Raw genomic sequence first — 12107 nt, forward strand, 5'->3', positions numbered from 1 at the left:
TGTCTTCTAATTCTTCAAAGTGTAGGCAAGTATTTTATGCTTCCGACTACTAAGATGTTTATGGATATTCATTTTATATTTTAGTATTTTATCAGATTGCGTTTTTCAGATGTTGATGCTATATATTAACTTTCTGTATTGTTTTTTTCTGCTTTGTTTTTTCTTTTTTTTTTTTTTTCTTTAAATACAGGAAATCTTTATTTTACAAATGCATTTTTGACAGAGACTTTTATAGAAGTTTTGCGTTTAAACACAACTTATCGCCGTGTTCTCCTTAAAACTACCATAGATATGCCAAGGCACATAGTAGTCGACCCAAAAAACAGATACCTGTTCTGGGCAGATTATGGGCAAAATCCGAAGATCGAACGTGCATTTCTTGACTGCACCAACAGAACAGTTCTTGTGTCCGAGGGCATTGTCACACCTCGTGGGTTGGCCATAGATCACAGCAATGGCTACATTTACTGGGTGGATGATTCCTTGGATATGATTGCAAGAATTCAGCCTGATGGTGGTGATGTTGAAATTGTACGTTATGGCAGTCGCTATCCAACTCCCTATGGTATCACTGTCTTTGGAAATTCTATTATCTGGGTGGATCGGAACCTGAAAAAAGTCTTCCAAGCCAGCAAGGAGCCAGGCAATACTGATCAGCCAACAGTAATACGAGACAACATTAATTGGCTAAGGGATGTTACCATTTACAACAGTCATTTCCAGTCACGTTCACCCCTTGATGTCAACAACAATCCTTGTTTGGACAACAATGGAGGCTGTTCTCATCTGTGTTTTGCCCTGCCTGACGTGCAGACACCCAAATGTGGTTGTGCCTTTGGAACGCTAGGCAGTGATGGCAAGAGATGTTCCATTTCAACTGACGATTACCTGATTTTTGCTCTTGAGAATGCCCTCAGAAGTATCCACCTAGATCCTGAAAATCACAGTCCTCCCTTCCGCACAGTCAATGTGTTAAGAACTGCAGTGGCCCTGGATTTTGACAGCATAAACAACCGAATATATTTTACACAGAGTTATCCTTCAGGGTCAGGAAGAATCAGTTATGTTAGTATTTACTCGGGAATTGGCTCTCCAACAGTAGTTGCATCTGGTAAGTGCACTGAAATGCGACACAAAGTAATTGGGTATTGAAAAAAAATGGACTGTAGCACTTAGCACTAGTTCAGTGGGTATTTTTGTGCTAATGGAAAGGTAGACTATTTAGTTAAGATATCTGATGAAATGCTGCTTTTAACTCTTCTCATTTTTTTCCTCTTCTGAGATTATTTCATCTTGATCAGTTAAATGGAAATATAAAACTCTGTACATATTATTATATGTATAAAAGTATATGTAATAAATTAATATTATGGAGTGAGGGATGATTCCTGCTACTTGGAGAATAGCAACCAGTACTTAGATCTATGTGAGGAAAAGGTCTTTGAACCCTGCTGCATACACTGGACTGCCTGAGTCCTAAGTATTAGTTCTTCAGATTTTTAAATGGACAGATTTGCATTAATACCAATGGCATTTCAAAGAGCTATTTGGTGTTGCCACATTATAATAGGTAAAGAGTATTGCAATATCTCAGGAAACCATACTGAGTATGTGTGTGTTTGCTTTCGTCTTAAGACCTGGGGACTCCAGATGGCATAGCCTTTGACTGGATCAACAACAGAGTTTACTACAGTGACTACCTCAATCAGACTATCAGCTCAATGGCTGTGGATGGATCTAACCGCACAGTGATTGCCCGGGTTCCGCGCCCAAGAGCTGTTGTATTAGATCCTTGCAGAGGGTATGTGTTGCACTTTGTATGCTTTATTTTGACTGCAGGTGAAACTACAAGTTAGACTGACAGATACTTCCTGTTCTGAGCAATAAGTTCCAGCTGTGCATAACTGTCCTAGATCTAACTCTTTAGATTTAAGTTTTCTAAGCTGATCTCAGCCTCAGAGATTTAAATTTTCTTCAGAGATTCTTAGAATATTGATGAAAGTGTAGTGTGTCTGGCTCCACTTAGTGAGGGTGGGAGCCAGGTACTGGAGGTAAATGAGAATGATGTTCAAAGCAGGTGTTTGTCAAGAAAGGAGCCATCCTCATTTTGCTGTGTAAAGCAGAAAAACAAAGGGTATTTGTTGAAAACAAGATTTCTTCAAGAGTATCATATCATGATAATCAGGTGGTGCTGTCAAGAGATCTCTAGAGTCTCATATGATCTTTCCCTTCTGTTGTATTTTGAGTGCCTCAGAAGAATTCTTGTTTCAGTATCAAAACACTCCCTGAGAGGCTGGGGACATCACTGTATTATGCTGTATTTCTAATTTCATTACTAATTATATTGTATTTCAAATGAAGAAAGATATAAAAGAGATTAATTGACTTTACTGGATTCTCATGGGGGCTGGAAAAACTTTTCTGAAGTTCATTCCTGTGGACCCCAGTGATCTCTGCTAGAAGATTCCCCTGTCAGTGTGGGCCAAAATAGATTAAGAAGTTCTTTTCCACTAGTTTTGCACTGAACACTTCAGTGAGGGACATCAGGGTGGAAATACCCTGGAGCAGATAAGAGCTCTGTAAGCTTTATTTGCTGAAAATATAATCTTGTAATCGTGTTATTCACAGGTATATGTACTGGACTGACTGGAGTTCAAATGCAAAGATAGAAAGAGCTACACTTGGAGGAAACTTCAGAACACCTATTGTGAGCACCAATTTGGTATGGCCAAATGGGCTTACCCTGGACTATGAAGAACAGCAGCTGTACTGGGCTGATGCAAATCTGTATGTATTGGTAACATTCTTGTTGGATTACATTTGCTTAATTTTAAAATAGATCTATTTTCCTCATTTTTTAAATCTGTTTTTCAGCATTTCAATTGAATTTGGTACTTTTTGTTACCGAATGTTAAGAGCTACTTAATAGCAATGTAATGTCAACTCTTGATATTGGTGTGGAACTAATGGCAATAAGAAGTTTTGTTATGCCACACTGTAGACTTAGTCCACTGCATTATGACATACCACTGGCAGTTTGTTAATCTTACATGCAACTCAGGACTTCTGCAAGCATCTTTTGTAACAAATACAATCCTAGTGCATGTATTACATCATTCATTGCTCATGATTAATGCCTGCCACCTATGAAATTTGGCATGATATTCTTTCTGTTGCCTACCAGACAGAAATCTGCCCTTCAGTTTATGTCACCAGAATTTCTGCTGTCAGTAGAAAAGTTTTTAAAAATAATGTAGTTTGTATCCATTCAAATTTACTCATGGCAAGCACAGCACAGTTGCATGATGCCATACTTGGTGGAGCAGAGACAACCTAAAGTGTGTTCTTTTTGTTACTAAGTGCCTGGCAGCCTTGCCATGTGACTGTGCACAGTGTGTCTGAATAGCAAGATGCTGGGGAGCTGGAGGCAAGGAACAGCCTTTATCCATGCTCATTCTTGTTCTACTATCTTCAACTTGCTGACAGTACCTCATCTCATTTTCAGCATTTACTTACATCTTGATGCTTTTCTGTCAAGCTTTCTGTTCCTTTGAATAACCCCATCTATTACTTGTTAATCCTTTATCCTCACTGCAAATAACTTTTGAACATCCTTTATTTTATCTTTTCTCATCTTTATTCTTGTATAGTCTGCCTATCAGACAGGAATCTGAGTGGTAAAAGGAATCTCTAACATTTATCATCATTTTATAAACAATGCTTAGAAATAATGTACCTGCATGAGTATTGAGTCTCTTGGCATCAGCATGTCTTCTGCTTCCCCACTGACCTTTGCTGAAGTGGTCATTAAGGGTGGGAATGGCTGAAAGGGAGAAGCAGTGACAAGGTGCTTGTGGGTCAACAGTGCTGTCAGTGTGAGTAAGGAGTAGTTTGCATACAGCAGAACATGTCTATTGCAGAACTTGGAGTTGAACCCTGATTTTCTGGGGTGCCTTGAAGTCTTGTGTCTGAAGTAGAATAAAAAATGGTAGATCAACTAAAAATAAATGTTTATCATACACTATGTATTTGTGGCTATTAAATGTCATATATGTGGTGGTTATTACGTATTAGAATTGTTTTTTCCTCCTGTCTTCTTATGTGAGAAACAGCAGAAAATGCATGTTTATAGTCCCATGAATTTGCTTATACTTTCTGATTATGTAAATTCGGATCCACAGAAGATAAAACTGAAATGAAAACATGTCCCATTTCATGGGACTGTTATTTTTTCTCCTGGTACAAGAAGTCATTAATATCATACCCACTCCAAAAGTGTATTTGCTCATGAAGTTTTGCGTTCACTTTAGCTCTCAGTAGCATTGTTGTTTAAACATTTGAATTTTCAGCCCGGTTACTTCCCATACATTATTGTGTCAGTATTACAGAGCCACTACTCTGCATCACTACTGAAGCCAGAGATCAGAAAATTTGAGATTTTTAACTCATAACAGCACTCTACCTATTGGTGCACATTACTGAAATGGTGGATACTAGTTGCTGGGCTAATTAGGCCATGGCTTTATACATAAGTTAAAAGACTTCTTTCTTTTAGTAATTGTATTTTTATTTTTTATTTGGTTATTTTAGGCAGAAGATTGAGCGGTGCACTCTCACTGGTACAAATCGTGAGGTAATTGTTAGCACGGCTCTGCATCCATTTGCAATGACGTTGTTTGATCAGCACATATATTGGACAGACTGGAACACACGAAGCATTTACCGAGCTAATAAGTATGATGGCTCAGATCAGACTGTAATGATCATGAATCTTCCACAAAGACCAATGGATATTCATGTCTGGGCAAAAAGTAAGCAGCAGCAGTGTAGCAACCCTTGCAACCAGTTCAATGGTGGCTGCAGTCACATCTGTGCACCAGGTAAGCTGTTATGCTTGATATAGCTATTAGTGTTGCCATATTAGAGTTCATAGTATAAGAATTTTAGTCAGATGGGGAGAGCCAAAATATTTCTTATGTTCCTAAAAATTTAATATTTATTTTGTTTATAAATGCAATCAAAATGATTGCCATTCAAGGTCATGGTATTCTACTGACACACCTGAAGGTTGTGTCTGATAATCCTCACAAATAAAAACGATAGATTTCTCTAATTTGAAACAAAACATTGTTTACTGGGGTTTTAAAACTTTTTTCCCCTCTGTGATGAGACATGAATTGAGTTCTTCAGCATATGGTTACCTTAGGAATATATACTGATATGCTGTATACTGAACAGGTGTTTCCTACCACATATTTAAAAAATCTTTACGGTCACTATTTCTTTATCTCATGATATTATGAAGTCTTTCCCTAATGATTAATTTCCAGAATAAACATTTGTACTGCCTCATTTTAAATCTTGGACAATTACCAAGAAGATAGCACAAACTGATTTCTATTATACTGTGGGGCAGGTGTCCTTTTGAGTCAATGGGCTCCAGAAACATACTCTGTATCGTCAGCTGCATATTGGGGTGAGACCTGAGAGACGTATGTATCCCACCTGATATCTCTCCTTGTACACATGTAAGGAGAGAGTTGTGCTTCAACAGGTCACCAGTCCAGATGGCCAGCAAACCAGAATGGCAGTATATCCCAGAGAGCATGCCTTGGTTACAGAGATGTTTTGTGTGTTATGGATTTTTGGAAGTTATGATCCTTGACTTTGAAAAATTCATTCAGTGCCTGCTTGTGTTTGTAGCATCTTAAATTCCTTTAAAAATCTGTCTTGCCTGAAAACAGCTCAAGCTTCTCTTTAATTTTAAGAAGAGCAGCTAGTCTAGTCAAAGAGTTTTGAAAACCATGTTTTGATTTCGAGGGATAAAGCCTCAGTTGATGTAGCTCTGATATTTGAAAGCATCAGAGCCATCTTCCTGCCACCCAAAACCTCTTTGGACAACAAACTAATACTAAGATCCTTAAAGTTCTGATCTTAGTTCCTCCAGGGGGCTCTGAAATAGCTCTTGTGGGTTTTAATGGGTTTGCATATGCTTAAGTGTGGCTAAGTCACCACACTTCTATTGAAGCAGATACATCTCTCAGGAGTTGGGAAAATTGCATTGCGTTTTCCAGTGTCACAGCTCTGAATGGTTTCATAGAACCCTATCTAAATCATAAATGTTAATTTTGTTTCATTTTTTGTCTTTTTTGTCTCCTTTTTTTTTTTTAACTGTGAAACATAAATTTAGGTCCAGCTGGTGCAGAATGTCAGTGCCCCTCTGAAGGTCGCTGGTATTTAGCAAATAATAACAAGCACTGTATTGTGGATAACGGTACCAGGTGTGATACTGGTTTCTTCACATGCCTTAATGGGCAATGTATCTCTGAGCGATGGAAATGCGACAATGACAATGATTGTGGTGATGGCAGTGATGAGTTGGAAAGTGTGTGTGGTAAGCATTTAAATAACTGCATGAGATAGTAATGTAGACTCTCTTGTCTGTACTGTATTTCCTATCACTTTTATGAATTTATGATCATGGATCTTATGGTGGTTGTTTGGAAATGATCCCTTGCTTGCTCACAGATTTAAGGTCTGAATGGTTACTGATTTCCTCTAGAATCCAAAATTACTGTAATATTGAACTTTTAACATATATAGCAAATTTCTGCTTTGTTTAATTCAATTATATATTTTACTTTTCATGCAGTCCGTTTTGCAGCTGTGTTTGCCCTGGCAGGTAAAAATATTATGATTTTACATGTTAATTTGTCAGAGAACTTAGATTATGTATTATCCATGTATATATTTTTTTAAAATTTATTTTTTTTTATTTCCTACAGCTTTCCATACTTGTCAACCAACAGCTTTTACCTGTGGTAACGGGCGATGCGTACCCTATCATTACCGCTGTGATCACTACAATGACTGTGGAGACAACAGTGATGAGGTTGGCTGCTTGTTCCGAACTTGTGACTCTCACACAGAATTTACTTGCAATAATGGAAGGTGTATATCTCTTCAGTACGTCTGCAACGGAGTAAACAACTGTTACGATAATGGCACATCAGATGAGAGAAATTGCCGTAAGTTTATCCTAATTATCTAGTGTCTATTTGAGTTTTTAGATCAAAGAAGAGGCAAATGTTTTTGTGTGCAAAGAATTAGGACAAAATCAGCTAAAAGGAAAAAAGATTTCTTTATTTACATTACAGATTCTGGTTTGTGTTATTTGAAGCAAATAAAATTGTTAAAAAATATTCTGGAGTACCCTAAGGTATTACTTGATAACTATTGCTTTAAATAGTCTGTCTTGATGCTCATGCAGTGCTTAATTTTATGTTTTGTGAGTAATCCCGTGGATTTAAAAAAGATTATCTCAGATGAATTGGATGCAGGATTTATATTTTTGCAGGATTAGCCTAAAGTTTGACAGTTGGCTTAATCATCAGGAATGTATATTGTCACTATTATACATAGTTTATATTTATTCTGTTTCAAATTATATGCCTTATCTCTCAGTAAGTTACCAGTTATGTTTGTTTTCCTTAAGATGTAAACTGTGATTAGTTCAGTATTGACTACTATTGCAGTTATTCAAACAAATAATCTTTGCATTAAGATTACATTCTTCAGCAGAAAACTTATATCTGGAGTTAGAGAAATTGATGAAAATGTATTTAGAGATTTTTAAAATATATTTTTATGGGCACATTGATTATTTTTTAAAAACACATTATTTGTGACAATTTTTTTTATTCTCCGTGAAATCTGAATATTTAAAATACCTGATCTATTAGTCATTCATAATTGGTCTGATGATTCATACCATACTATCTGGTTGCAAGTGTAGGCATTATGGTTTTCAATACATGTCAATTTGCATTCCCTCACCCCCAAGCATTGGCCTATGTTTCTCTGATCATGTTTTTTTTTCAGGATTTTTGTCAATAAAAGCAATTGTCTAATTGTTTCCATATAAGATGAGCAGTATGAGTGCACTTTAGTAAGAGAGTGACATGGGACTCTTTTTAACAATATTGTGTATCTTTGAGATACAGTGTAACGGTATTAAAAAAATCTCTAAAGAACTTTTTCTTTTTTTTTTTTTTTCTTTCCTCCCTCCTTAAAGCTGAGCGCACTTGCCAGTCTGGTTTTACAAAATGTCAAAGCACAAATATTTGCATTCCTCGAACATATTTGTGTGATGGTGATAATGACTGTGGAGATATGAGTGATGAGAGCCCTACTCACTGTGGTAAGTTAATAGGGCCTCGATTACTTTTCTTGTACTTCAGTAATTTATTCCACTGCTCTTCACCTTTGACATAACTCCAACTATTCTCAAAGCATCTACTCTTGTACTACTGAAGAGTTCAAGGTATGAGTCTTGTATTATTAGCTCTCAGTTATCTAAATCATACTTTTATCTAATAAAAAAGATAATTTTTTGCAGCATTTGTATACAGCACTTTGAAGGATCATTCCTTTTGCTTATTCTGCTCTTTATCGTTTTACAAGGTAATTGGCACTTAAGTATAGCAAGTTGGCTTTTTCTGGAATTTCAACATTAGAATATTTTTCCTTCTAATCAAATGAAATTGTATACAGTCTCAAATGTAATTTCTTTTAGCTCTTTTGTGTAGTTATGTATGCCTTAGCATATGATCTATTACTTGTTGTAGCTTCCAGTTTGTGTATAAAAGTGTCTAGTTCTCAATCAGCCTTACTTACAAACCAGCTTATCTTTGCTAGTACAGACATTTGTATTAGGTAGCAGTTGGGTAGTACTTTTCCCATATAAAATGTTTTGGATCAGTTTATAAAACATAATGGATATTTTCAGATAATAATTTATTTTTAATATTGCTTGAGTGGATTATTTTTGCTTTCACTAGTTTTCCTAAAGGTACCTGCCTTGAATTACCTATACCATAATTTTTCTAAAATGTGAATTCAATTTTTCTAGCTAGAATATGGCCACTTTTATCTATGGACCCCTACATGTCAAAAATTGTGGTTATATATACAGACATTAGTGAGACTTGCACTCCTCATGAAAGGTGTGCTTTGTCCCTTCTACTGTTTACGTCCTGGCAGCACTGCTGAATTACTTAAATTGAGAAGTGGTGAAGGGCAAGAAAGAGAGAGAGAGAGAGAGAAGGAGAATGGGAGATGAAAGAAGTCCTAAGACATTGATGAACAATATGTTAATTGCCTTTGATTTCCATCATTAAGGCATGTAGAGCAAGTTAAAAGGCCAGATGGGGTTCTTTTGGGTATCTTGAAACGGTCAGAAAGTACAGGAAAGTATCAGTGACTACTGAAGAAATTATCAAACCTGCTATACATGCCATGATCAAAGGGCTTGGCCAAAGTGCAGAAGGACTATATGCAGTGTGCTTAGCTGGAACTATTCAGTGTTGCGGTTTGTTCTTCACTTCCATTAAGAAAAGATTCCTACCTGCAAGTGAAGAAAAAAAAAATCTGTGGGGAACAGGGAAAGCATTACCTATGTTGAGATATTACTTCCTTACGCACATTTTGACTCCTTGAAAAGCATAGAGTCTGTTGCCGCCTGGTTTGGGCGCTGGAGAAATGAGTATGTTGAATTGTGGTAATTTTCTTGTGCAATAACTTCAAGTATAAACGTAGAACATATTTACAGTTGTTGTATGCAATCCTATTTCCAGGGCAAATTCTGTTACTTATTAGCTGATACATATACATAAGGAGAGAATTAAGCCCATTTTTTGCATAGAAAGATCAAGCTAGTTTGTGCAATGAACTCTTTGCAGATAGGCTGTGAAAAGACATCCTTCCTAGCATAATTTTTTCTCTTTCTTTTTTGGGATCTGTAATATTTTTGCGTAACATGGACTCAAAAGCAACTTAAAACAAGTTGGAAAGGTAACAGAAAGAAAGAAGTCATACATAGGTTTTTTCTTCCAGTCTCACTGACTTGCACAAATAGTGAGTTTCGTTGTACATCGGGACGTTGTATTCCTGCTCATTGGTACTGTGATCAAGGGATAGACTGTGCTGATGGCTCTGATGAACCTGCTTCTTGTGGTAAGTTTACACTCAACAAGGTGGGTTATGGGAAATCAGTAGTTTCTTGTAGACAAACTAAGGAGAAAGTATCTTCTGAAGTTTATTTATTGACTCTAAAGAATGTGAGTCACTGTGTGATTCAAGTCTTAAAGCTGTGTATCGAATATGAAGGCTTTTAATTGCCACAACTGATTGCTCTGAATGTGATTACTCCTAATATCTAACCTAATTTAATGTCTCTTTATAAATAAAGACTATGGTGGTGAATCAAGTAGAAAAGTATTTTGATATTGTTTTGGATGTAAAAGCAGATGTTATGCTGTACAGGAAGTGTGTGTGTGCAATACTGTATTTGGGCAAAAAAGGCATGTGGGATGTGGAGGAACATTGTTGACACAGTATGAGCTACAGTATCATAGTATTACAATAAACAAACCCTGTATGTCCAATAGAAACTGATGGTAATAAGCAGCAGAAGGGGAAGAAGGTGAAAAGAAATAGAGTAATCTTCAGGGAGGAAGAGGAGAGGCTAACCAAAGTCACTGAGAGTTGATATTACAACATAGTCATTATTGTCACTGTAAAAGGTGTCATAACACAAGACAGAACAAATTTTTCTATGATTTAAGCAGGGCTGATAGTGCCCTTTGCACATTGCTGGAGTTGCACCTTTAGCTTAAGATAATGTCTTACAGCTTATACCTTAACTGTTTTAAACTTAAGCTTCTATTTTACATTTTACTATCATAAGATTCTCCTTAAAATAACCTTCTCAGTAGATTTTCATGGCAGTGCAGGTTAGTTTAACAAGCAGAGTGACTGTGTTTATTTTTAAGTGCCCCAAGTGCGGACTTGTTCAAGTGACCAGTTCAGATGTGATGATGGCAGATGTATCCCGGTAACATGGATCTGTGATGGTGATAATGACTGTGGGGATATGAGTGATGAGGATCAAAGACATAATTGTGGTAGGTGTTTAATGCAAATAGATACTGCACTTTCTTTGTGCTGCAGGCATTTTTCAGAAAAAAAATCAATCGACCCCCAAACTCCCACCCTCTGCCAATTTTTCTGTCCATAAACATGTACAGTAAGTCTGAATTATGCTCTTCCTGTCCCTTCATTTTCATTATATTGAATTAAAATTGAATATTTGACTGGTTTAAAAAAAAATATGTTCTTATTTTGCAATTACTCCTCTTTGAATTGTTGAATTCAAATGGAGATATAATTAACCTGGGTTCTTGTTATGATCTGGGCAGCAATAGCAGCTCCAGCAGAGATGCTTCCTGATCGTCACACACTACATCTTGTGCATGTGAATAACCACATAGTTTCTGTGTAATTTCTTTAAAAATTAGCAAGCAAAAGGTTGTTTAGAGGGCTAACAAAAAGAAGAAGGTTCACCAAGCCTGGTCCTGCTCCTTGATTCTTTTAACAGCAGCTGGATACACTTGCAGTCCTTGCCCTTTTTAACTGCAATGGTGCTCCCTCTGTTTGCAACCTTGGAGCACAGAATACCTTGAAGAAAGCAGGGGATAGAGTGCCTAGGCCTTCCACCTGTTCAGCTCCAAGAAAATCTGGTTGGACACATGAAAAGCTTATACGGAGAATCCAACAAGATCCAGAGTTCTGCATATGGCAGCATTGCCTAAGGAATCCTAAAGTGCTTTAGCTCCCAGTCAGCCTCCATGAAGATCAGTGAAAATTAGTGGAAATGCATTATGAGCTTTGTATGTGAGAAGATGCAGTGGTATCTGTCTCTGCATGTGCAGTGGATCACAGCTCTGTTGTGAATTACGGGTGGATATCCAGCCTGCATGTGTGTGGCGGGGGAGGGTGTTACATACACAGAGTATAACTTGGTGTGTCAGTGAAAGTGCTTTTCTTTCAGCAAACCGCAACTGCACAGCAGCAGAGTTCACATGTGCCAACAATCGACCCCCACTCAGGAGGTGCATTCCTCGGGCATGGATCTGTGATGGTGATGCTGACTGCAGTGATGCACTTGATGAACACCAGAACTGCACACGAAGATCTTGCACAGAAAATGAGTTTACTTGTAGTAATGGCTTGTGCATCCGAAACACATACAGGTTTGTAACTACCTG

General features: G+C 37.1%; 1 protein-coding gene across 8 annotated transcripts in view; it reads left to right on the top strand.

Moving 5' to 3' along the window:
- Positions 1-12107, top strand: part of LRP2 (LDL receptor related protein 2) — a 127949-nt gene that overhangs the window by 76650 nt on the left and 39192 nt on the right. For 4 of the 8 annotated variants that reach the window (XM_026852697.1, XM_026852700.1, XM_026852699.1 and 1 more), the window contains 11 exons: positions 191-1111; positions 1636-1801; positions 2629-2787; positions 4591-4880; positions 6191-6394; positions 6653-6682; positions 6786-7028; positions 8075-8200; positions 9895-10014; positions 10833-10964; positions 11891-12092. In XM_026852697.1, coding sequence (XP_026708498.1) covers positions 191-1111; positions 1636-1801; positions 2629-2787; positions 4591-4880; positions 6191-6394; positions 6653-6682; positions 6786-7028; positions 8075-8200; positions 9895-10014; positions 10833-10964; positions 11891-12092 — 2593 coding nt within the window. The remainder of the gene's footprint in view (positions 1-190; positions 1112-1635; positions 1802-2628; positions 2788-4590; positions 4881-6190; positions 6395-6652; positions 6683-6785; positions 7029-8074; positions 8201-9894; positions 10015-10832; positions 10965-11890; positions 12093-12107) is intronic. The other 4 variants (XM_026852701.1, XM_026852702.1, XM_026852704.1 and 1 more) reach the window with 1 other exon arrangement.

Source organism: Athene cunicularia, assembly GCF_003259725.1.
Source record: "Athene cunicularia isolate RWA chromosome 7 unlocalized genomic scaffold, athCun1 chr7_part1, whole genome shotgun sequence".
Classification (NCBI taxonomy): Eukaryota; Metazoa; Chordata; class Aves; order Strigiformes; family Strigidae; genus Athene; species Athene cunicularia.